The sequence below is a fragment of the Glossina fuscipes genome, unplaced genomic scaffold, assembly GCF_014805625.2.
Source record: "Glossina fuscipes isolate IAEA_lab_2018 unplaced genomic scaffold, Yale_Gfus_2 2, whole genome shotgun sequence".
NCBI classification, from domain to species: Eukaryota; Metazoa; Arthropoda; class Insecta; order Diptera; family Glossinidae; genus Glossina; species Glossina fuscipes.
Window position 1 is genome coordinate 26,686,804 of NW_023998416.1, and position 25,515 is coordinate 26,712,318.

General features: G+C 32.3%; 1 protein-coding gene across 2 annotated transcripts in view; it reads left to right on the forward strand.

The window, feature by feature from the left end:
• The window catches only part of LOC119633004, a 133,800-nt gene extending 111,243 nt beyond the window's left edge, over positions 1–22,557 (forward strand). Inside the window, exons 1-7 of one of the 2 annotated variants that reach the window (XM_038026190.1) lie at positions 2,094–2,198; positions 2,324–2,901; positions 6,094–6,171; positions 6,860–6,992; positions 17,917–18,298; positions 18,674–18,771; positions 21,343–22,557. In XM_038026190.1, coding sequence (XP_037882118.1) covers positions 2,335–2,901; positions 6,094–6,171; positions 6,860–6,992; positions 17,917–18,298; positions 18,674–18,771; positions 21,343–21,515 — 1,431 coding nt within the window. In that variant the 5' untranslated portion in view covers positions 2,094–2,198; positions 2,324–2,334 and the 3' untranslated portion in view covers positions 21,516–22,557. Of the gene's footprint in view, positions 1–2,093; positions 2,199–2,323; positions 2,902–6,093; positions 6,172–6,859; positions 6,993–17,916; positions 18,299–18,673; positions 18,772–21,342 lie in introns of those variants that run through there. The other variant, XM_038026189.1, reaches the window with a different exon arrangement.
• The last annotated feature ends 2,958 nt before the right edge of the window (positions 22,558–25,515 follow it).

Sequence of the window (25,515 nt, forward strand, 5' to 3'; positions counted from 1 at the left end):
TCTTATGTTTGGATTTTATTTTCTTTTTGACGTTTGAACCTACGACACCTTTGAGTTAAGTTACTAAAAAGTTGAAAGCTTTTTATCGCATTTTCTCTTTTCTCTGCACATGCAACGAATTTTCTTCTTATTTTAAAAAAAAAAAAAAAAACCGCTGCACTTCACGAATTAATGTGTGGCAAAGAAGGCGAAGCATCAGAATTTTGTTTATAAGACTTTTTACTACTGAACTCAAATTAAAAGGAATTTTGATATTGTCTTATAAAACAAAGTACAAGCAATTATCCGTTCAACCACTCCAATACCTCGAAATATACGCATTGAGTTTTAGTAACAATTTTTGAATTTGAATTCATTTCCCGATCGTTTAATATGAGAAGCACAAACTACATAGAAAGTTTTTCTAAATTACTAATCGAAACTAAAAGTTACAATAGCGTACAAGTTAATCACATATATATATATTTTTTAAAAGATCTGTTGTTTACGATGATCAAGGGATATTTACGATTACCCAGATTGAGTTCCTTGCCAGTCCTATTAATAGTTTTTTTTAAGAAAACCGTTTATTCAAATTTCATTTTCGCCCGCCATCATGACTTTAAATTATGCAATACATTTTGTAAGGTGGAAATTTTCAGTCAGCTTATGAGATCTAGAAATTTTGTTAATTACCGAATAGAGCAACATCTTTAAAGCTCCCTTTTAGTCTTCCTGGATCGTCACCTTTCGTACATGTGCAGGCGACGTGCAAAGAATGGCTGATCAAACAAAAACAAGTTAATAAAAAAACGCGTTGTGTAGTTTGAATAAACATAATTGATTCTTTGTTAAGTAATTATTTATGAAAAATTTTATAAATTGAAAAAATATACCACAATTTCGAATGCTTTTTAAAATTTTATAGCATTTATCGCCAATCATATTTATCAGTTAATATAATTAACACAAATATTCGAAATTGAATGAATATATAATAGCAACTTAAACCATATGATGTTTTCAAATTTTCTGCTTTAAAGCTAACATCGTCATCATCGTCATCATTATCGTCAGCAACATGAACACATGTATACACATGTATGCACTATTTCGTATATTTCTTAACGACAAGCCAAGTGAAAATACATTAAAATTTTGCTGCCATTTATTAACTTGTTCTTGACAACTTTTATTTTCGGTGGTTTTTGCTGCAGTTAGTGGTGTTCGTGGTAGTAGTTCATTAATGTTATGCAAATTGTTGTAAAATTTTGCTAAAATACTCTGCTCATGCATTGTACATAGCACATCGTACACATATATTATGTAATCTGTGCCTTTCAGCTTGTTCCCCATTGTCGGTTAAGGCGTTGGGGGTAAACGTAAAACTCAGTTTAAAATGTTTGCATTTCCTCTATGTATTTAATTGAAGATATTTTTGAAAATTATCAATAATATATGCATGTATATATTTACATAAGTAGTTTTATTCTTTACACACATCACAAACAGAATAAAAACAAAAGATACTTAACTCAAAGTAAACTCAAAATTTTGTTAACAATACCGTCAAAAGTTTCATTTCATATTAAACAAAATGTTTGCAAGCATTTTTCTATAACAAAAAAAAAAAAAAAAAAGAAGAAGAAAAATATTTATGTAACTCTTCTTACCTTTTAACACTTTTTCGCTTTGTCATTTCGTTGTAAATGTATTTTCATTTTGCTATGCATTTCACGAAAAACGTATTATCCCCACACAATGGATGATGAAACCCATGTAAAAAGTGAAAAGCGAAAAGTGAAACTTTCATCTCGCAGTCACCTTATATTCTTCTTTTTTTTTTTTTTTTTTTTTTTTTTTTTACACATCTGCTATAGTGAGCCAAAAGCATTTTAAGATTAAAATTATTTGGGAAGTAATTTGCAAAGTATTTAAAATTACAGCATTTTATGTTCGCCACAATCATTTCATCTTCCATCTTTAACGTAGTATAATCTACGCGTAGACATCGTTCATTTGCACAGAAATAAGAAAGAATTCAAAAAAAAAAAACAAAAAAAAAAACAAAAAATGCAAGACAAACTTTCCGTAATAAGCTTATAAAAATGAAAGAGAGAGAGAAAAAGAAAACATGAGCAGCACCAAAGATGAAACAAACCTTGCAATGAAAAATGCAACTGCATAAAGCCCTTCAACAGCACAAAAGCGAAGAAAATGTAATTTTATTCCCCTTTCACGTCAGGCAAACGCATTGAATAGTGCGTTGTGTGTAACGTGAAGAATGAAAAGTGAAAAAGTATGCCTTTTTGTGCTCATTCAGTTGTCTTTTGTTTCTTTTCAGTATTGAATGCCATGGCTGTACAAATACCAAAAGGAAACTCAACGGATGAAGTAGATACTGGAAAATCACCAATTACCTTTACCGTTCAGTTAAATGAATACCCGCCCAACAAACAACACGATGTGCACTCGCAACAGCAAGTGCAAATGAAACCGCAAATGGAAGGACAATTACAAACGCCTTCGCAACTGTCGGAGAGCCACAACAATGAGATTTACCAAAAAGAAGAAGAAGAAGAGGAGACGAGACGCGAGACGGAAATACCACAACAAGAAAAACAACAACAAATGCAATCATTTTCAACGGAATTTATATTCAACAGCGGAATGTCACTCGGTACGAACAATAATCATACTTTTCAAAGTCTCTCCATCATAGATGGCGGCGGTTTAATGGCCGACACAAGTCAATCGTTGCTCAGTCAAATGACCAGCTTCGATAATGATGACTTTACATATCCGTTAACGAAAGATGCAATGCCAATATTTGACTTTGGTATGCCGCGTAATATAACTGCACGCACTGGTCATACGGAAGCTGTCATTAGATGTCGAGTCGATAGACTTGATGATAAATCGGTAAGTGAAACTTTTACGTTAATAAAGAATTAAATCGCTTTCTCTTTACACTTATCATCGAAGACATAGGGATGCCATTTAGTTTGTCGAAACGTTTGCAACATTCAGAAGTGAACCTCAGCTAAAATATGTCATTAAATTCCAAAACGAGTAAAACGTGTCCGTCTCTCTGATCACATCCATAAAGTATGCAGTAAGCGTTCTCCTCGCTACAAAAAATGATGTAATCGACTTCAAGTTAGCCAAAAACTCTACAAGTTCTTTCACGCTGTTTGGTATTGAAATTGGGTCAGATAAGGCGGAGGACATAAAAATTTCCTTTCTTATTCTATGAATGATATTGTAGCACCTATACAAAAAATGAAAAAAAGCCTTATAGAATTTCGAAATTCCATTACTTTATCGAATCGTTTGCAGTTATCAGAAGGAAGCACCAGAGACCATTACAAACCTACATATTGTTACATTCAAACGGTGAAGGGTATAAAAGATTCGGTCGCTATCGAATATAATTTTCGTACTTGTTGCAATTTAAGAAAATTAAGCGACATTGAAAGTCAAATCAATATTAACAAAAAACGTTAATGAAAGAGGAAGAAGGAAGATAACAATTGCCAATTCTGACATAGATGCACTGCCAAATTAGTTTAAGCAGCTGTATTCATATAAGTTGAAGAAAACCTATCATACAAACACTCAAGTATGCAAAAGTTTGCCAAAAAATTGATGCAAGCGCACATAAATAGTTCACGTAAAATCTTTGTACAAGTTCTAGCTTGACATTGTTTTTGACCTTGACATTTTCCATTCTTTTATTTTCGATATAAAATGTGCTAACATCACTCATGATAGTTGCTGCAAAAGGATACCGATCATTAGGTGCATCAAAGTAAATCGTGTCCGTCATCTTCTGTTGTGATTTCTAGGGTCGCCATACTCACGAAAAGAACGCTGATGTTTACTAAATAAGATTGATTTGAAAACGCTTGAGATCCGACAATGAAATCATTTTTGGATTTAAAATTTGATGGGAACATGTTTTTAAGTTAAAGTCAAATTAATCTTGCTTAGGCACACGACATGCCCTTAATAAATGGAATATTTAACAATTAGCCTGAAGAGTGCCATGTTTCTTTTAATAAAAACACCTGCAAATTTCCGAGTCTTGCAGTGTAAGCTGGACAGTTTCGGCTTTGTCGCCACGCAAGAGTTTTCGTGAAAGCAAGTGCATATTAAGGCAACTATGTTGTCTTGGAACCATGTATTCCTTATTAGGATTTACTAGAACTAAGGAAATACAATATAAAAACTCTTATACAATAGCTTATAACGAAAGCACTTATACTTCACCATCACTTATAGATCAACGAAGAATAAGCGGAATATTCATTTTGTCAAAACGTTTGTAACAGCCACAACAAAACTTCACAGATACGATAAAGTGTATCTATCCTTTCATTGGCATCAAACTCTGAACCGATTTAAGCATTTGCATCTCTCCGTCCGCCTCGGTAGTAAACGTTGTCCTGTTCGAACAAAACGTCACAGATCCCGTAAGGTGTATATATATCTCTCATCGGCATCAAACTCTGAACCGATTTAAGGATTTGCATCTGTCCGTCCGTCTCTCCATCTGCGTAGTGTCGGTGGTAAGTAACATTCTCCTGCTCGTAAGCTATTTACTTCTTGTTCTTGTACGCAAGGTAATACCGACATTGGACTGACACGCTTAAAGGACAAGCCTGCAGTATAACTTAAATAAAAAAAACAAAAATTTTTTGCTCGTTTCTTACAAGCCACATTATATACAACGTTAAAAACGATAAAAAAAAACATCTATAGGGTGGACCCGCATCAGCTGTTTAAAAACGGAAAATATGTGCTACGCCTGCTTAATATTATAGCATTTTGAAGTTTCCTTCTATTGCCAAAATGTTTGCGATACTTGGAGACAAGCTTCAGAGATCCTTGTAGACTCGACATGCTATTGATTCATATCAAATCTGAACTCTTGTCGCTTTACTTGTCAGTCCATGTGCCCATGTGCCTCCTAACCGCTGTGTAAACGCACTTTTCTTCACAAAAGTGAAAGCATCTGCTTCAGGGACACGATATCAATTTGAAATTTTCTTTTCTAAAAAATTAGAAAAAATCAACTGCGTCCACCAACTTTGTAAAATATGGATATTTAATTTATTCCTTCTTTTAGAGCTTTTTTGGAATAATGGTAATGGCATCGATTTGATTACAACGGAATATAATTTTCTGGCTTGTTTCGCCTAACCTTAGTTACTAAGTATCAAAGCGTAGAGCATGCAATAGAAAAATTGCGAAGATTTCTTCCTAGAAATCACTTTCATTACTTGTTTTATGTCTCATTTCCTTAAGTAGACGTCCTACCCGCACTATCTTCCTATCATGGTACATAAAATTTGCGAAATATTAAATATGAGATGATTGCAAAAGTTATTATTAATTAATTGTCGTAGACGACAGAAAGATGCACATTTTACAGTGTTGCATGTTGTAAACTTTTCTAATTATTTTATTAATTGAAAGTTTTCTCAATATCTTATGTGTTAATACAATCCTTAGAGAAAGTTTAGCAAAGTTAGTTCATGTGTAGCCTTAATATTTAATTATATTGTTGACGAAGCAATTGGATTTCATCATTGGAAGCAATCTGAGTTCATTGCAAGCGGTATATACGGACCGGATGAAATAAACTAAAAATTCTCTTTACGGCCGTAAAGAAAACGAACCTTTCTTCGATCATCTCATAACATAAGTTGGAAATGAGATATTTTCAAAGAGCCCCTGATCTGCTTTCACCTTCTTCACAAATTCTCTTACAACGTTCGTTATTATAAATAGTAGGCAACGCTCTCGCCTTCACACTTGAAGCTTAAGCCCAAACAACGTTCGTTATTTCAATCATTGTGATTTTCTTTAAACAACAATTGCCGTCCGTAAGTCAGCTTACCTTTGGACGGGTATTGTGCATATAGAAGTGAAACAAAGAATATTTCGTTTATCGATGAATATTACTTTTCAAAAACTATATATTATATTTCTTTTGGTTTTAAATCGAATACAAACTTTTGCAATCCATCAATATATTTATATCGTATAAATGAATAACATGTGTATAAACATAAAAGTTTGTGTGTATTTATGGCTCTTATATTACAGGTTTCCTGGATACGAAAACGTGATCTGCATATATTAACTGTCGGTACGGCCACTTATACATCCGATAAACGTTTTCAGGTAAGTGTTTAAAACGAATTCGTTACTAATGTAAATAAATTCAAATTGTTCCTACGATGCTCATCGTCACTTAATGCTTACTTTTCATTTCGGCTATTTTGCTAAATATTCAATTCTACGAATTGCTCATATATTGCGGTTATATGAATGAATGAAAATACGTGATACTCACTTATAACATCAACGGTTTCCTATGCGCTAGATATTGCAAAAAAACAAAAAAAAAATAAATCAAATAAATAAATAAAAATTCATGTTGATAAACATGCGTTCCAGTGCATGTTTTTTTCTTTTCCTTTAATCAAATAAAAATTGACCAACACAAAAAGCTATGTAATCAAACCGACTGTTGATTAAACAACGTAAAAAAAAAAAAAACAAAAAAAAGAAGGAAATATGAAATGTAGGAAAAAGCATTTTTATGGATTATTCATAAAATTTGTTGCTGTCAATTTGTCGATTTAAAATGTATTCCGCTTCTGCTTTTTTGCGCATTATTTTCTCTCAAAGGAGCATTTAATAGTGAGTTATTCTTTTTTCTTTTTTTTTTTTTTTTGCTGTCCAATTACAACTTATGCTATCAATTAGTTGAGAATTTTAATGCATACATATTGAACACACAAACATTTATTATATATTCATTTTGTTTTCATTTTTTTAACCAATCTCGAAAATAATATCTTTAAAGGTGACAGAATCAAAAGATTCTCGAGAATGGACATTGCATGTGAAATCACCGCAGGCACGCGATAGCGGAATTTATGAGTGCCAAGTGAATACCGAACCAAAAATCTCTATGGCGTTTCAGTTAAATGTTATAGGTAAGTAAGCTCGTTTGCTTAAGCGCGCTGGCATATACAATACATTAGCTGCACCGTACAATCTTTCATTTTTCTATAAATGCGATTCGTCATGATTTAGAATAACCAACGAATTACTTCATTAGTAAATATATATTTATAAGAAGTTTCATATCTTCATTTTATTACATATATCAGATAATGAAACATATTTATAACCGTCATAAAAGGAATATTTATATGATTTATTTTATCTGATATTGTATTGTACTGAGGATTATTATAATGAGTTCGCACATTTCCGTAATTTTTGGTTGAAATCGTACCAAAAATCACGATTTATTCATGCAGAATTTATCTCAAATTTCGTAAAATTTCGTTAAAATATCTTCTTCTACCTCCCTGATAATGATTATTATTAAAAATAAGGAAATTTAACATCTATATTAAATTTGCAGATATAACCAGAAGACTAACTTACTTGCTTCTTAAGTGCTCAACATTTTTCTCTCTTCTCAACTTTTCCTCTTTTGTTTTGTATTCATTATATATATTTGTATGTAAAGAAAAGTCACATATTTAGAGCATGAAATTGATAATTTAATGCTTTCAATGCAATGTAATGTACTTGAAGTGAGGTCATTTGATTAAAATACTAATATCATTCTAGCAGCCATATTCTGATCAGCACCATTGTCAGACAGGAGTCGTAAATGGACATCAGCTCATAAAAAACAATCCCAAATTTCTAAACATGTTATGCAAGGGTCGTTCAATGCGCATAATAGGGTAGATATATTTTAAAATAATTTTGTGAAAATCTGTGACTAGAATTAATAATAAAAATGCTTTACAATTCTTTCTCTGTACGTTTACGTTTGTAAATACAAAAGTGTTCTGTTTAAACTCCGAAGACATAAAAAATCAGTTACTAATAAAATTGTGCGCTTTATTTATAATATCCGGTTTATTATTATTAATACTGCTAGTTTAGCCAGAGAAATGAATCCTAAGCCTAAAGTATTAAAGCATTAGCATTTAAAGCTATAGGCGTAGATATCGTGTATCGCCTTATATCCGAACTTTCTTGAAGTTGTTTTTCGAAAACTATCTTCAATTTTATTTATACATTTAAAATCATCGAAACCTAATCGTCATGCTTGTATATAGGCGACAGAGCAAACGTATATGATATGCCTTCGCCACTAAGATAGTTGCCTAAGATAGTCACAAAACTTTAGCGATTTGGTGTTGTATTGCCATGCAATGGTTAGAAGAAAACATGTTCTTTTCCCAAAAGACAACAAGCATGCTCTCAATTATGACCGTCAAAAACTCAATAAATTTCGGTAAGCATAGTAATCTATTTATTCAGCAGCTTAATGGGAATAATTTTCTATTCTTGTGGAGAGTTTTCTGTAATAGTTTAAGTAAACACAAATGCCTGTATGATTTTATCCCAGTTTTTCAGTTGTCTAATGAAAAAATAACATCACTTTAAATAAATCTTTTGTGAAATTTATAATTACTTTATATCTTTTCTACTATCAGACTAATCGACAGAGGTAAACAGTGTGTAGGAAGGATCTGCGGATAGAGGGAACGTAAATTAACGGAATATATGCAAAGCCACATGCAAACACGACAGGCAACAGGCTAAAAGTAGACCACGAAACTTAAACAATAGGGCAAAGAGTGATCAGGAGACGTAAGGTGAATGAAAGCAATGATAGACGAACGTAACGGCATAAAGATAAGCGCAATGATCGGCAGCTCTAAGCGCAAGGCGATATAAACGACAGATGGACAACTGTGCAGGGACAGATTGACGTAATGAAACGTACACACCGCGAAAGATGGACTTGAGAAAAGTTTAACGGATTAACACCAAATGTAAAGATTGCTAATAGTAATCGTGAGGTCGCACATAGGAAAAAAGAGACAGATCACATGGGAAAAACGGACGCAAGGACAAGCGTTCACGTAAATGAGTGGATGGATAGCATAAAAAAACACACACACCGATTGAACTGACTTCTGCATGAACAAGCGGACAAACGAACAAAGAGACGGATCAGCTGCGACTAAGCTGCTTAGGTTATTGCATGCGTCACTCAAAAGTAAACTTGACTGTAAATCTTTCCAGCCCTTGCCAAAATAGGTAAATAGTGAATATACATCGGTACCAGGAACACAGAATAAGAAAAATAATAAATCAATACAAATTTCAAGCGACATTGCGAGCTATTTTTAGATTTTTAAATATTTATCTGCTTCGCTGTAAAGTGTCTACATATTTTTTATCTTATCCTCAGATAAAATGTGTTCAAGCTTCTTGTTGCGCATTGCATAGAATTTCCAACCATACGTTTAATATAACATATTCCTATGCATTTTCTATGTGAAGAATATAGTACCAGATGTTAGTTGCTTTTGGAAACTAATTCGCAGTAAATTCTCATACATGGAAATAAACATATGATATATGCAATTGAAACGCAAATGCATGTAGAAACAAAGAAAATGTAAAAGTTGATGATAATATTTTCAATATCGCAGATGCGATATCCTTAAGTTTAAGTGCCAATTTATCGAAGACTTTTGATTAAATGAATTCTTGATTGCGATTCAAGAACAATGAAAAGCTTTCAAAAAATTCTTTCTCTCTATGTATCCACCATGAGCCGAAAATGAGAATATGAAGAAGTCGAACATTTCGAGTGATTTCTGAGTTTATGTGCTTGCTAATTCAGTAATGACGTTAAACTTTGCCTTGGGTACTATTTTAACAAATACTTTTTTTGATTCTTTTAGAATTTTAGTCATTAATTGGTTATTTACAGTCTTAGAGATCTTCTAAAATGACGTTAAAGAAGAGCTAAAAGCTACTGTTATCTGATATTAAAATGTTATCCAAAAATTAAATTATTTTGTGAATCACTGAATATAAGCAAAGGGTTGAATAATTTCTTTTTAATATCAGCAAAAGCAATTTTAGTTTTTAAAATTTTTTAATGTATTTACATGATTCACGAAAAATTAAATTACCTCAAAATATAAAGTCACATATGGTTACTTTTACACTTAGTGATAAGTGATTTAATAAACAGAATACGCTGAAAGGACATAACATTGAATGAATCAGTAACCAATGGAGCAAATAAAGTGCTTACGCACATACGAATATGAAAACACACTCAATACTCTGTCAAAAAAGTAAGGGGAAGATTGTCTGATTGTAAAAGATCCCGATGTTCTTTAATAAAAGTTTTTCGACATCGCCCAAGTAAGAGTAATATTGTCGGCCCAATATCGTACTCCTTGAATATATCTACCTATGACTTTGCTGTTTCTCAAAAATACACGAGCGTTTTAATGTTAGAAATGTAAGGTACATTCGATGGAAGAACTCATGGGTAATTTGCTGCCGCACCTAAGATTTGAACCGATCACCACTGAGTTAATAATACAGACCATCTGCCTATTCGGTTACTCAGGCGTATGCATTAGTATGTTATACGTGTGCACTGTGTGTACGGTGCAAGAATTCTGTATTCTAAACTGATGTAAGCATTTTACATATTTGCTTACATAACTTGACCACGCAAAATATAAGTATAATCCCAGTAACCTTACAGTAACGGAAAGATGAGAGGATTTCCATTCCGTCTCCTCGTCGGAGCGAAGTCGGACATATATCATAGAAAATCTTTCAATACCATTATTACAGTAAATTAAAGTTCATTTTAAAGCTCATCACAGTGACATTTAGGTTGCATCGATATTAACAAGGTGAATATGTCCAATAAGCTACTGCAATGATGAAATCCTATAAGGAATATATGATTAAGATACACGTAATTGAAAGCCAGTTTATGAGAGGATAAAATAAAGTATTGTCAACGAAATAAAATTATTATTATTATTATAAATTTAGCCAGAGGATAAATTCCAAGTTTAAGATTTGAACCCATGACCGTTGCTCGAGTTGCTAGTCGACGCTAGTGCCTACTCGGCCACTCAGGCGAATGGAATGAAATCAATCGAATTAGATGTCGAGAAATGAAGCAATGGGTGTAAAGACATTAATTTATGAAAAATACAATATGTATAAGCACCAGACGACTAACAGCATAAACATAGGGAATAGTTGGGGGACATCGTGGATTATAAACATCGTTACCTCATTACACTAGGTTGCATAATGTCTAGCGTTTAAGAAGAAGAGAAAATACGTCGATGAGCATCTCTCGGTTCTTGAAAAAAGTTCCATACAGTGTGCATTGTGCAAATACATTTTCCAGATTTTTGATATGTTTTAAGAACAATAGAAGCCATCAGAAAACCGTAATTTTGAGGAAAGCCCACGTTTACTCAAGTCGTTCCCAAAATTCCCATACATACCACGACTGTATATGTACGATAACAAATCCGTTGTGCAAAACTTTGGAAAATGGGTAAAATGCAGATGCAATCGTGAGATTTCAATGACCTTTAAGACATAACATAAACCTGGAATACACTTATTTCTCTGAAATTTTCCATAGTATACCTTGTTTGTTTGAAATTTTTCTACACACACTCGCGAATAAAAAAGACATTTTAGATATCGGTGCGAATTGCCCGCACATTAATAATAATAATAATAATAATAATAGTACACACACTGGTAACAATAATTTTCTTTCCTTTCTACTCTAATTTCCTTTTTCAAAGACCCACATTTATCACTTATCTTAGCAAAGACGCATGCAATTACGAAAGGAGAGGAAAAAAAAATTACCAATAATTGGCAATAATATCAACCAATTTTTATTAGCATAGCATACAACGACACAAACATCTATCTAGAATATGTTATCTAATTATTATTATATAACAACAAACTACGCTTTATAATGTATAGAATGTATGTATGTCAGAAAAATATAATATGATTTTATATTTCCGCAACATTAAAGTTGTAGTTATTTAAAGAAACTGAAGTTAACATTTAAAAATGCTTTCGGCAATTCCGGAAACTTTTTGTAATAGCATATGCAGTATGAAATAATACAAAATTGTTTTCTCTTCTTTTTTATATACAAATATATAGTTTTTATTGCCTACAACGTCAAACAGCATTTTATAGTTCGTACATAATTAGTATTGAAAACGAAGATATAAGATTTTTATATGAGTTTTGTGGCGAATCATGCGTATCCATCCATCCACAGTAGTCAATAGCGGGAAAATTGTGAAAATTTCTGTAAATTATCAGGATGTCAATGCATTGATCGAAACTATTTTTGCATAAAATATTAGATAATTTAAAAAATATTAAGCATATTAATGAAATTATCTTTACTTTACAAGAGTGAATTTTACTTCTTAACTCCCCTCGTCTATTTATAATACTTCGCGTGGGAAACATGCTCTTATTGGTTAGTAATCTAAGAAATCAATAATTGTTAAAGTAACAATGTTAAAATTATTTTTTTATTTACAAAAAGAAAAATTTGTTCAATTTGTGAATATTTTTCATCATATACTATAAACTTATTCTAGCGTAAGTCTTAACGTATTCAATTTGTATATATGAGAAATTCTTCAATTAAGGACAGAAAGCAGAATATCAAGAGGAAATATTTCTGCTGGATATACTATATACGTGAAGTCATCTTCCAAATATGACAAAAGGAATAACTAAATTAATATACCGACATTTTACTAATTGGAATGGATATCAAAACAAAATAAAAGAGAAACATACATATATGAATATACAAATAACCATTAAAAGTAATTTTTTCCCTTGCCAGAATAATATTAATAAAAAAGGGATGCAATTTTTATATAAATGTGCGTCATTGTATGCAGCCTCTGATTTTCGTTGCAGTTGATTGCCTTCCATGTTCACAAGGACAGAATATTATCAACTATATTTTTTAACATGAAAATGGGGAAAAATCTTTGTAAAACGTTACAAAAATTGTACAGAAGATGTAACAGAGCACAAGAACACAATTCGTCGCGGGAACTTTTACGCACGAGATAATCGCATTTTAATAATTGTCCGTCATTCCCTTTCATAGCTCACCTTCTGGCTTTTAATTGAAGTGCTATAAAAAACGAACGTAGATTGGAAAGAAATTCTTTGCTGTCGTCATGGGATCATCGGAGAAAACTGCGATCAAACGACAGCAAAATTCCTATAATCGTAATGGTATTGAAAAATTTCTACGCTGTTTAGTGACAGCGTAATGAAAGTTTAGTAAACAAAGTTTTTAAACTCAACTTTTCCCAAAACAAATTATTGGCAACTGTGAACGTTGTAATGATGGAATGGTTTAACACTGGATGACAGAATTTAGTCCTAGTCGTATATGGATAAGCCCTGCTTAGGTTGCCGAAAGACATTGTCAAAAACCATTGAATTTAATCCGCGACATTGATTGTTTGTGAGCTAATTAAGATCGTGAAGAACTCATATGGGTATCATATGGGTCTAGGCTTGATATTTTGCGCGCAATGCGGGATGAAAAGAACTTAATAAAAATAAAAATGCATTCATATAGCCCCTCCAATGAAAAGCTTTCAGGTATCTAAGGCAATTATCTCAATTTTTGCATCGTTACATAACTACAAATTAACTATTATTCATTAAAGCAAAGAGCAGAATTTTTTGGGAAAAAAGTATCAAAGCGCCCAGTCAGGCTGATTCTACACTTTTGAATACGTAAAGCAATAAAATTGGAATATGAATTGCCTCCACAACATGATATTCTGTACAAATTGCCTAAGGGAGAAATAATATTATGTAACACGTCTTTTTAGTCAAGATACGCTCATGACTTTCTCAGGTAATCTTTTCCAAGAAACTTGTAGATAATTTGGATCTTCGTTTTTACCACATCAATAGAGATACGAGGGTAGATTAGGTTTATGCAACAATAAGATTCGGCACCTAGTTTTTACCACCTGTGCATCCACCCGTCCATCTGTTCATCTTGTTTTCTTGCGTTCAACGTACAAGTAGCAAGTTTACGAGATACGATTTTGATCAACTTTGGTACGACGATATTTGTGAGCCCAAGGACGGATGCAATTGGAAACAGTTTCGATCAAATCACTTTATCAATCAATATATATTGAAATATTATATGAATAACTCTTTTAGGTGAAGTGGTGTAGAGTGGCCCTATTGAACTTTTCAATTGGGCCTTTCCTTAAATTTCTTCATTCTTATAGGCAAATTGGTTTATTCCTGTGTTACGTTTAGAGGTTATGTGTGCGAGGACGGCGCACACAGAGTCCACAGTCAGGAGTTGAATCTTGCGTGGCATATACAATCAAGAGATCATAAAATCCGACGCTTAATGGTTGGACTAATTCTTTACCTTGGATAGCTTTTAGAAAGTGTACAAAAAAATAAAATAAATAATTATAGGATGCCATGCAGAGATTGTATGATTTCCGTAAAAAACAAAGAAACGAGAGTGGTTAACGATAAATGTCAGTAATGTCTTTAAAAAAATTTCTCCAGATTAAAGCAATCGTTAGTTATTTGTTACGAAAACTCTCTTGAATATTATTATTAATATAGTAAAGATTACGCAAAGATGCAGTAAAGTGTACCTAGACTCTGAACTTTGCGATGTCAATAATTACGTATTTGTTAGTCGTTAGTTCAAAGTCTTACTATACGCTATGAAAATTAAAAAACTTCATCACAATCATGGAATTTCTTAAAGGAGGACAATGGTTACACCAAAAAAAATTCTGTAAATTAAAGAAAAAGACAGAGTTTAGTAACTTCAATATTACGGAAATCTTTTGGGTAAACCTGGAAAATTTCAACAAAAGATCACAAAAATTTTGACCTGCAAATAGCAAAATACATGGACAGGTATCAGACAGATTGGCAGACCAACGGAGAGACATGCTTAAAACGAATCGGGAATTGATTTTGAATAAGAGGTGCACGTACCTCAAGACTTTCTGAGAGTTGCATTAACTCACTGTACCATACCAACATAGTGTAATATGAGTTCTCCAGTGTATAGACATAATGGCAATCATCACAAAAACAGATTTCCATTAAACGATTCAATTCGTCTAATATAAGGCCATGTAAGAGTTGCTTGCAGTTCTAAATAACTTGAAATAAATTTACCGCAAGTGGTACGTGGCGTAATAGTAGAATATACATATATATCAAAAAATATCACAGCAATTTGGAAACCGTTTATTAAAAAACATTTAAAAACATCGAAAGTTAAATTTGTTAATTACCTCAATGGAATATGTATTCAGTTTGATTATTGAAAACCGATGAAAAAACTATAAACGCTGTGGAAATGAAATTCGAGTTTGATTGACTATGGATATTGAATATTTGTGCATTTGTGGCGAAAATATTGGAGCATACTAATAAATAAATGTAATTATCATAAAAAATCAAATTTACATATATATACACAATTTTCTATTTAATTGAAACGTTTATTTAGTCCGCCAGGGAAAAAACCTAATTAAAGATAATTTATTTACAATAAATGCATAATTCACGCCATTGTAAAATTGTGCTCTTTTTTTTTATTTATTTATTTTTTTTATTTTTTATTTTTTTCGAAATGTAAATGTTATTTTTTAATTTTGATAATATTTTTCCATCCGTATGATTTGCAGCCCATTAATTAAATGTAAATTAGTTATACATGATGAGGTTTTTTAAATATCTATTTCAATAAATTTGTTACATTGTGTATTGTAAACCATCAGGTAATTGAATTTGATTTTCATTTTATAATATTTTTTCTATGAAGAAAGATGATAATCGTGTTCATTCGCTTAATCGCTGAACTAAAAATGCTTTTTGATGCAAACAAATTTATGAATTGATTATAAAAAAGCGAAAAGATAAATAAAAACACAAATTACTTATATCCAGTTCAGCTGTCAAAGACGAAGCACTTTGTTGATGTAACTCTAGCTTTATCTATCCTTTTTTTTTCTTTTTATTCTTTTGCTTTTATTTAATTTGTTAACAATTTTTAAACATACACCTTATTCTCCGCTTGCACGATTATTTCTAGCCGTAATTTGATTTAAAACGAATTAAAAAGAAAAAAATTCTCTTTTTATACGAATTGTTTTGCTTTGACACGATTTTTCAATAATCTTTTCTATGAATTTTTTTAATGAATTTACTATCTCTTTTTTTTGATGCTTCTATAAATTCCATTCATACACACACACACACACACACATTCACATACGCACAACATGCATCGTAATTGCGCGTCAAATCTTCCACAATTCAGTTAGATTATGTCCATTATATGATTCCCCGAAGTAGACTTAAGACGTAATACATTTTTGACGCAATTTTCTTTGGTTTGTCAAGCTGCTGTTTATTTTGCATAATATATTTAATAAATTAAAATGTTCATGTACAAATTCAATTGTTATCATCAAAATTATACGTTTGCAAGAAATTTTTAGAAACGTATCTATCCTGTGAAAAGAGAATCAGATGTACTTTTCTGTGTATTGTTTTTAAATTATTTTTAAAACATTGTTATTGAATCATGGCAAAAGATCAAATATGACAGAAATGGTTTTGAAACTCTTTGTGAGTTCGCAATTTTTATAAATCACGCTACTGAAGAGGAAAATTAAAGTTTGCTATTTCGTTCGAGGATTGCAAAATTCCTTGGCAAGTAAATGAAATGCGATGCCCATCAGGCAGACTCTTGTAGATACCAACATTTTAAGCAGTGAGTGGAATAATAATGTTGATCGTAATGTTAAGCAAGCAAGGAAAGAGCAAATCAGTGAACGCAAAAATATGGCGGCATTGTCAATAAATGTATGTCTGTCTGGTCTTTGTTCTTTATGAAGAAAGTTAGGGGAGACCTAAATGACTTACGGGACACTTCTGTACAAAGTCGCTTAAATTATGAAATAAATTTCGAAGCACCAATGCAACGTATTACCGTGAGAAGACCAAGGGCTCTTTTGAAATATGTATCAATCCAAACGAAAGGTCACTTTCTTACCTTGAAGTAATGCGGACAATGAATATGTCACGATCTACAAAGAAGCAATCATAATACTTACTTGAAGAACTATTAACATTAAGTCTGCATAACTAAGTGGGGCAGGAGAGAGGGAGACGTTCCCTCTGGCTTAGCATTTGATAACTTACTGCAACTTGAAGAAATTGTCTTTAAAGAACTAGGCCTTACTTCTTATGATTAACTGTAGTTTCAAATAACGACTTATTGTTTTTTCGAGCAAGGCTTTCAGTGTTTGGCGATGCTCTCCCTCCTTTTGTGGTCCACTTCCAGTGCTTTTACGGTACTCTTAAGGGATTGCCTAAAAAAAAAAAACACTTTTCATTTCCGCACACGATTCGTAGTGTTCCTGAAGATTGGCGGAAATAATGACAAGCGGTGACCAATACTTAAAACGGAAGACTTAGCTTTCCTTAAAAATTCTCAAAAACTTATTCGCGCTTCCAATATTACTCTACCTATTACAATCAGTACTGTGTGCTAAATAATAAAAAATTATTGTCAAAAATTGTTATCAATGTTAATCGCACTTTTTGATGAAAATAAAATGTTATCGAGCGTAGATGAGAAGGCAATGTTTACGACATAACGTATCCCACCCAATTTCAATACTCGATGGCTTATAACGGCATTTATATTATTCTATACGTTTGCAATTTTGAGAAGCTTGTTATGTAGGTGACCTTCGGTTAAAATGCAATCACGTCTTAGCTGCCCATTCCATAATTGTTGAAATTGAATAATACCTCATTCGTTACCCCCTCTTCAATTAAAGTTCAATACTACTTACGTTTAATCACAGAATCGCATTATATCGTAGAAAATGGAACTTTCCTGGAAATCAAATTTCATATCTATTCTATTTTTCTATGTTTTATTTATAGAAATTTCTCCCGATGCTAAAGCCGTAATTACTGGGCCGGCGGATTTGCATTTCAAAGTGGGAAGTGCTATAATTTTAACTTGTATTGTATATCAGCCATCAGTTAAAGATATTGGTCCTATATATTGGTATCGCGGTGAATATATGATAACACCTTTCGACATAAATGATTTGGAAAATGAAATTGCACAACCAACCTCACCATCAAACATAGGCCGCGCTATAGAAGATAATGTGAAACCGGGAACACCTTCTCACGCAGCGCATAAAACTGACTCATTAGAAGGTTATAGTGAAGGTGAACAACTGCCAAATGAAATTACTCAAGATTTTACTCAACGTATAGCTATGGAATCGCAATTAGGCGATACTATGAAATCCAGGTAAACTATTAAACAAATAAAACTGATAGCCTAACCTTACTTCATATTTCTTTTCTCCTGTTGCATGCTCGAAAATAAATGTCAAAGTTACGTTAACCTTAAAACGAATCTTAAGTGTAAACGATTCAACGTAGTCCAACTTAACTTTACAATGTTCAATTCAATTTTGAAAATGCTTTTCATTTGTATTCTGACAAGTTTTATATAAAATTTGCTTTTAACAGCAACATAATAAGCTTTTGAAATGAATGAAAACCGCTTTTCATATAAAGGACATTGACTATAATTACAATAATGATCATTGTAATAGTAAAGTGAAAGCGTAACTATTGAAAAGCTTACTGAAGTTTTAATTTTTCAATTCATTGATTGCAGATTACGTATATCGAACGCTCAGGCTTCAGATACGGGCAACTACACTTGTCAACCCACCACAGCGAGTAGTGCCAGCGTAATGGTTCATGTTATCAATGGTAAGTAAATAACAATGTTCAAGCCATGCAACAACACATATTATGCATCATTTCTTTTATATTTTCCCGTATTTCCACCTCTCTAGTTAATTAAAATCGTTCCATTGAACGCTCCGTTGTAATATGCAACGAACAGTTACTTAACTTTATGTATATTATTATTTGTAAGTGTAAGGTAATACAAGGAAATAGCTCGCTGAGACCACATAAATTATATTTTTAATAAACATAAGTTTCGAAACGGTATAATAATAAAAAAAAAAAAAAAAAAAAAAAAAAAAAAAAAAATGAGAAAAAATATATCGGGCCGCGTTAATATTAAATGTGCGATATTTGATTGCAATACGAGACAAAAATGCATTCATGCTTCGAAACATTAAATTATATACAGTATCATGCATATGCTACATGCAATAATATATATCCTGATAACATGTATTTGTGTGGATTTAAAAGCACTTGTACAAATAATTATAAATACGCCATTATTTACTTACTTCACTTACTTGTTTGCGGATTTATTTATTTATTTATATATGCAATTCAACCGCCTTGGAAAAACAACCGAGATGAGTAAATAAGAGAATCTTAACATGTAACTTAAACTCTTGTAAAATGTTATGACTCAAAGGAAAGAGTGACAATAAAATCCATTCTTAAATAAACAAATGAAAGGGAAAAAAGAAAAACACATCTAGAAAGCACACATACACATCTATAGGGGAGTTAAAAGTGTACCGACCAAACGTTGGAAGTATGCAAAAGTTTTGCAGCCGATGTCAATAAATATTATGTCTAATCTTATCACGACTTCTGAGAATTGTAAGAAGTATTCAAGATTCAAAATCAATTTAAGTGCGATATCGGCAAGACACGCATATTAATGGGAGTTGACATGTTATATATATATACATATATATATATTTATATCTACATTAATACACGCCTCTCATTATCATTGATATCATTTAGATTTTTGCGAAGAACCCTGAATGGATTGAGAAGTTCCTAATTACGTCTACATTAGCTGAGCTTTGTGGGAAGAAAAAGGCGATTAAAACGGGTGGGCCGATAGTACCAATTCTTGAAATCCCCAGAGCTTCCCCAGAGAAAATCCATTTGTATAACGCAACATGAGAGTAATGAATCACCAACCTTATCCCCCATAAAGTCTGGTCTCTCAAAATTCATAAACAATAGATTAAAGATTATTGAGCAGAGGCACCTTCCACCAATTATTTGTCGCATTTGATAATTTGATCGGAGATAATTGCGAAATTTTGAAAAAATTTGAGAAATTGAGGATTTCTCATTGGTATCAGCAATGTACAAATCATTTTCCCGTTTCTTTCCTAGAAGTTTAGATGGTATTTAATTTAATAAGTTACGGTTCTTAATCTGTTACACTCCATGTAACATCTCTCTCTCTCTCTCTCTCTCTCTCTCTCTCTCTCTCTCTCTATAAAGAGTATCTTGTTATCTTTCAATAACTACAAGTACTTCAGTGCACTGTACTCATACAATGAGATGCAAACTAATTTATTCACTAAATTCACATCTGCTTGTTTGTCTTTCAATTTATCTATCCATCCATCAAATGTTGAACCCTTCAAATCCACAAAATGCAAAATAGAAACCTGAAACTTTACACATATTGAAAATGAATGCAATCTGTATATAAATACGTTTTGAATAGTTAGAAGAAAAATAACTTCAACATTAGAAAAGCTTGTCATCAACAACAACAACTTGCCAACTACAACAAACGCTGGGAGTTTTTAGTTTTAGTTTAACAAAAGTTTTCGCAAAATTAAATGCAAACATTTTTCGCAAAAAAAAAAAAAAACGCGTAGACGATTCTCCCAAACGGGGAGTGAATTTTCTTTATTTGAATAAAGGAGAAGTGATGAAAGGAGCCATCAATGTAGCAGAAAACGTCGTGGACTTGAGAATTCAGATCGGTGAAGCGATCATGTGTTCAAAGCCCCGAAAAAATCAATTAAGTTCAGTTCGGCGGTGCAAAAAGCGCTCTATTGCAGCTGACATGCGCGCTAATTACACCACCCTGAGCCGAGCAAGATTGGATGTACAATTTTAATACGTGGGTGCAAGCTTCCAGGTCTTCCTTGGAGATTTTCGATTACGTGCAGCAAAGATGCAAGGATGTGTGCCTGTGACGTAATCAATACTTTAAAGGAAGATATGTACCTTCGTATAGGTATCTCCATAGCAGATGTTTTGCCGAAATAAAAGCGATTTGTCTGCAATTCAAACCATTCAATAAAGCCGCTCGGCTTCCCCCGCGTTCTCATTCGCTCCGTCTACACAGTGCAGCCTTCCTTTGGAACAACATATGTGCAGTGGCCTTTTCCAACGCCCTTGTCTCTCATGTACATAAGCACTTCCTTCTCCATTGTTTCATTCCTACCCCCTAATCGCATTTATGTGAGGCAAACCTTTGGTCAGATAAAAGAAAAAAACCACTGTCTCATCATATCATCTTAGCTTAATGTTATTTGGTTTTTTCCCATTTCTTAATTAAAATTATTTCAAAAATTTCTTTACTTTTAGATGAGAATCCAGCAGCTATGCAAAAGAGTCGAGGTGAAGGACTCAAATCGATGACAATGACAACCGCGATTGTCATCGGCCTTGCAAACGTTTCATCTAAATTACTGGTGCTGATGTTAACAACGGCTTTCAGTTTCAATACATTGTTAAAGTTCCTTTGCCATGAAAATTAGAAAATAGAAGATAAAGAAACTAAAACAAAAACAAATATTATGGTTTCAAGCATAAATACCAATGTCATCAACATACCAACGCACCGTAGTAGTCAATTTTGAGAATGCGATGCCAAACAAAGCAATTGCTGTCGTGGTTATCCAGCGCATATATAGTGCGGCTGTTATTGTATGTCTATATGAAAGCTCTCTATATAAATAAAAAGCACGAGTGTGAGTGCATTCCATGTAAGAAACAGATAACATGAAGTATATGCAACAGAGCAACAACACATCAGTAACCTTTCTTCTCCGTTACATTGTCATTGTCAGATTCATTCAGAAGGATGAACAGCAAAGAAAAAGGAAAAAAAAAAAAAAAAAAACGAAAACACTGCCTTTTGTTGTTGTATTTATATATGTATGATATCGTTAGCTGTTACTTTAGTTAGCTGCATTTTAAAAACAGTTTTCCCTTTCCCTTTCCGTTTTCATTTTTTTTTTTTTTTTTTTTTTTTTTTTGTAAATCTCTTACGCTACTGTTAACAGCTTCTACGCTGCTTATCATTTGCAGCTAAGAAGTCTCTCATTAACAACATCATCCTTCAGATGACATGAAGTAGCGTAACATAGTTCTGCATTAAATTTTAAATAAGTTTTCGCTGCCGCAACGCCCGGCAATTTCTTTGCCAACAAAGAGCAACAAATTTAAGCAACAATCTCTACTTTTACACGACTCTTAAAAAAAAAAAAATAAATAAAAAAAATAAAAAAATAAAATAAAAATAAAAAAAAAAGTACCATATTCCGCTTGAAATGTTTCACTAAAAAATTGGAAAAAATACTTTGTTTACTTAAAAAGTATTTCAATGTAAAACTTTAATAATATTATTTTAGCCGAAACTTTAGTTCTTTTATTCAAATATTCGTTAACGATAAGGGAATAATTATATATGGCTTGAGACGAATTTTCTAATCCCCTCTATTTTTATTATTGTACCGAATGCGGATACTTAACAAATAATGTAGACTTAAGTTGCCTTAAGTATAAGCTTTAAACACATTTACGCAAATTTTTTTCTTTAAATTTTATTAATATTTTACGTATTTTTTCGCACAAGGCAGCTTTCGAAACGGAACAAAGACCAGCACGTCCAGCGCTTGAGATTGCGAAACTTTTCTATACTACATCCATTTCACCAATAGATCTGTGCGTTTCCTTTTTTGTTTTCGGCATGCATCTCGATCGGCTGGTGTTGAAACCTTTACGTTCCCAGTAGAGTTAAAACCGCAACTCAAAATGTTGCAGATAGGCACAGTTGAGATATAAGGAACAATTGAAATTCAAAAAATCCACTTACTCTTATGCCCACAATAAAGAAAAAACTTTCGTGTGTAGCTTTTATTAGATGTTCATAAAAAACTTGGCACAAATATTTTCCGAAATTTTCTGGAAAAACGGTCATGACCTGTCTACGCTTAGGCCCGCGACAACCAAAAGATCTTAACTCACAGCTCATGTCAAATATTTATATGAAACTTGTCACAGATATTTCCCGTAACCATCCGAAAATTCACTCAGAAATGGTGATTATAATCTAGCCTCCACAGACACCCAACTGTGCCTTTCAGTCAGGTCCAGCTAAGAAATCAACATAAAATAAGTCTGTTAACTAATGCGCTCCTACTTAAATAAAATCTTTTACAATTTTTAGGTTTTGTCTTAAGGCGAATGTAACTTGAATGTACTTGCATTTTTCCACTCGCTGTCTTTACAATTGCCCACATTTCCTTCGACTTGCTGCGTTCGCAAATACAAAAGAGTATTAAACGAAGCAATTTTTTTAAGTGTTTTCTCGCTTCTTCTATGCCTTCCTTGGTCTTTTTGAAAATTTTTTCAGTCACTATATATATATATATATATATAAGAAAATGATATATATATATAAGAAAATATATATATCATTCCAAAGGGACACATAGCTATCCTACCATCGGTAAGCTGTGTTTCATTGCAGACTTGTAAAAACTTCGAAAGCTGTGAAGACAAGACCTAATAGTTTTATTGGATCGATTTCATATTTATTGGAGAAAAATTATAAGAACCTAAAGCCAATCATTTGTTTTACGTTATATAACCAACCGAATGAGCAAATTAGTTTACCTTCGGCCTGTGGCAGTGAATAGAAAAACTAACATCAAAAACAGTTTTCACAAAAGAGAGAATAGCACCAAAGGCAGCCACCGCAAAAAAAAAAAAAAAAGAAATGTTTATATATATGTATGTACATATTATGCTTTCCTTTTAGTTTCATATTATGGTTGAAATGATTTTTATTTTCGCTTCCTTTACTTTTTATTAATTTTTCTTTGGCAAATATAGAGTTTTACTAAAATTCAATATTTACGCAAAAATTTCCATTTCATAAGTTAGATATATATATAGATATATATTTTTACGGTAAATATATAACAAAAATGACTAGATGAAATTTTGCTTTTATTTAAGCGGAACAAATTTGTGCAAATGTTATAATGACAAGAGGTAAAATGTAATTTAAATGTCAGTTTGTTAAAAGCGTAAAACAATTTTCTGAACAAGAGAATAGATAGATACACAACGATAGCTAATTGATTAGCTAATTGCATGTATCACGGATTACATTTTGATTAAATAGTTGTTATCACTTAAAAAGAGATTTTAATCGATTGCGTTTTTTCATAATGTTTTCAAAAAATTTAATATTAATTCGCATAATGTAAAGGTCTCGATATTATCTTTCAATTTCACCTGTAAAGCATATCCTTGATAAGAATTAAGTTAATCGAAACTTGTAAAAAAGTTTCTTTTAAGCTTTTGATTAATATTATTGACTTTTGGTTCAATTGCCAACCAGTTTACCTTATCATCTAAAACAGGAGGAATTTTTTATTCGGCTTACACTGAATATACAAATACCAATCACCGGTTTCGAAAATGAGAAAAATCTTAAATAACTTATGGTGATTATGTCATATGTAACCTTGACATATGCATATATATATTTACATGAGTTAACGTCTCGAAATGCTATTTTGATCAAAGGAAGTAACTATCTTTTTCACTTAAATAGGCAAATAGTTCTTGTTCCTTGAAAAAAAAATCCTTTTCTTGATTCGATTTTAACTTTTCAAACAACGGAAAAAAATTATTCCCGTAGTGCTCCATCAGATAAATTCGAGTATTTCGAACCGCTGCAGAAATAAATTCCAAGACTAAGGTCAGCTTTCTCGAAAACTCTACGAAACTTAAGACTTGAACCCACGACCATTGAGTTGTTAGTCGAAAACCTTTGCCGACTCGTCCTCTCAAGCGGTTGGAGTATAACTTCTGATGCAAAGCAATTTCGAAAAATCAATGTCGTGTGTGCGTTATCTGAGTCGCCTTTACGTCATCAATGTTCTCTCAAAACGATCCAAACGATGTTTGCTTTATGGTAACAAGCTTTCTTTAGTTTCTTTTCTTAGGTAATATTAATCGATAGACGTCGACTTGCTAGTACGTTCATCGTCGTCATAATCCCAATGAATGCCTCTATGACAATTAATGTTTATATTTAGGCTTGGTTGTCTGTCTGTCTTTCTAATTATTTTCTTGTGTCATTCGACAGATCGCAATTTTTGAGATATTTTGATTCAATTCGGTAAACTAACGTGCTTAGGTCCAAGGATCAATTGAAAATAGTTTAGATCGGACCACGTTCTTGACTACGTCAGTAGGTATAGTTTAGTATATAAATATTCTTTCAAGCCAATTGCGATAATGTTAAAGGAGGGAATTTGGAAACAATTTCTGAGACCTCAATTTATAATTTGAAAACAAAGGGTGTAGTATTATCGATTTTCTATTTATTTCAAGCAAAATCATGGGATGATTCAGAAAAGAGAGAGCATTCATTATGTCAAGTCGATCCCTGAGCACAGCAAAATATTGGCACACATCGATTGTTGATGCGATGGCTGGTGATTGACTGACGCTTTT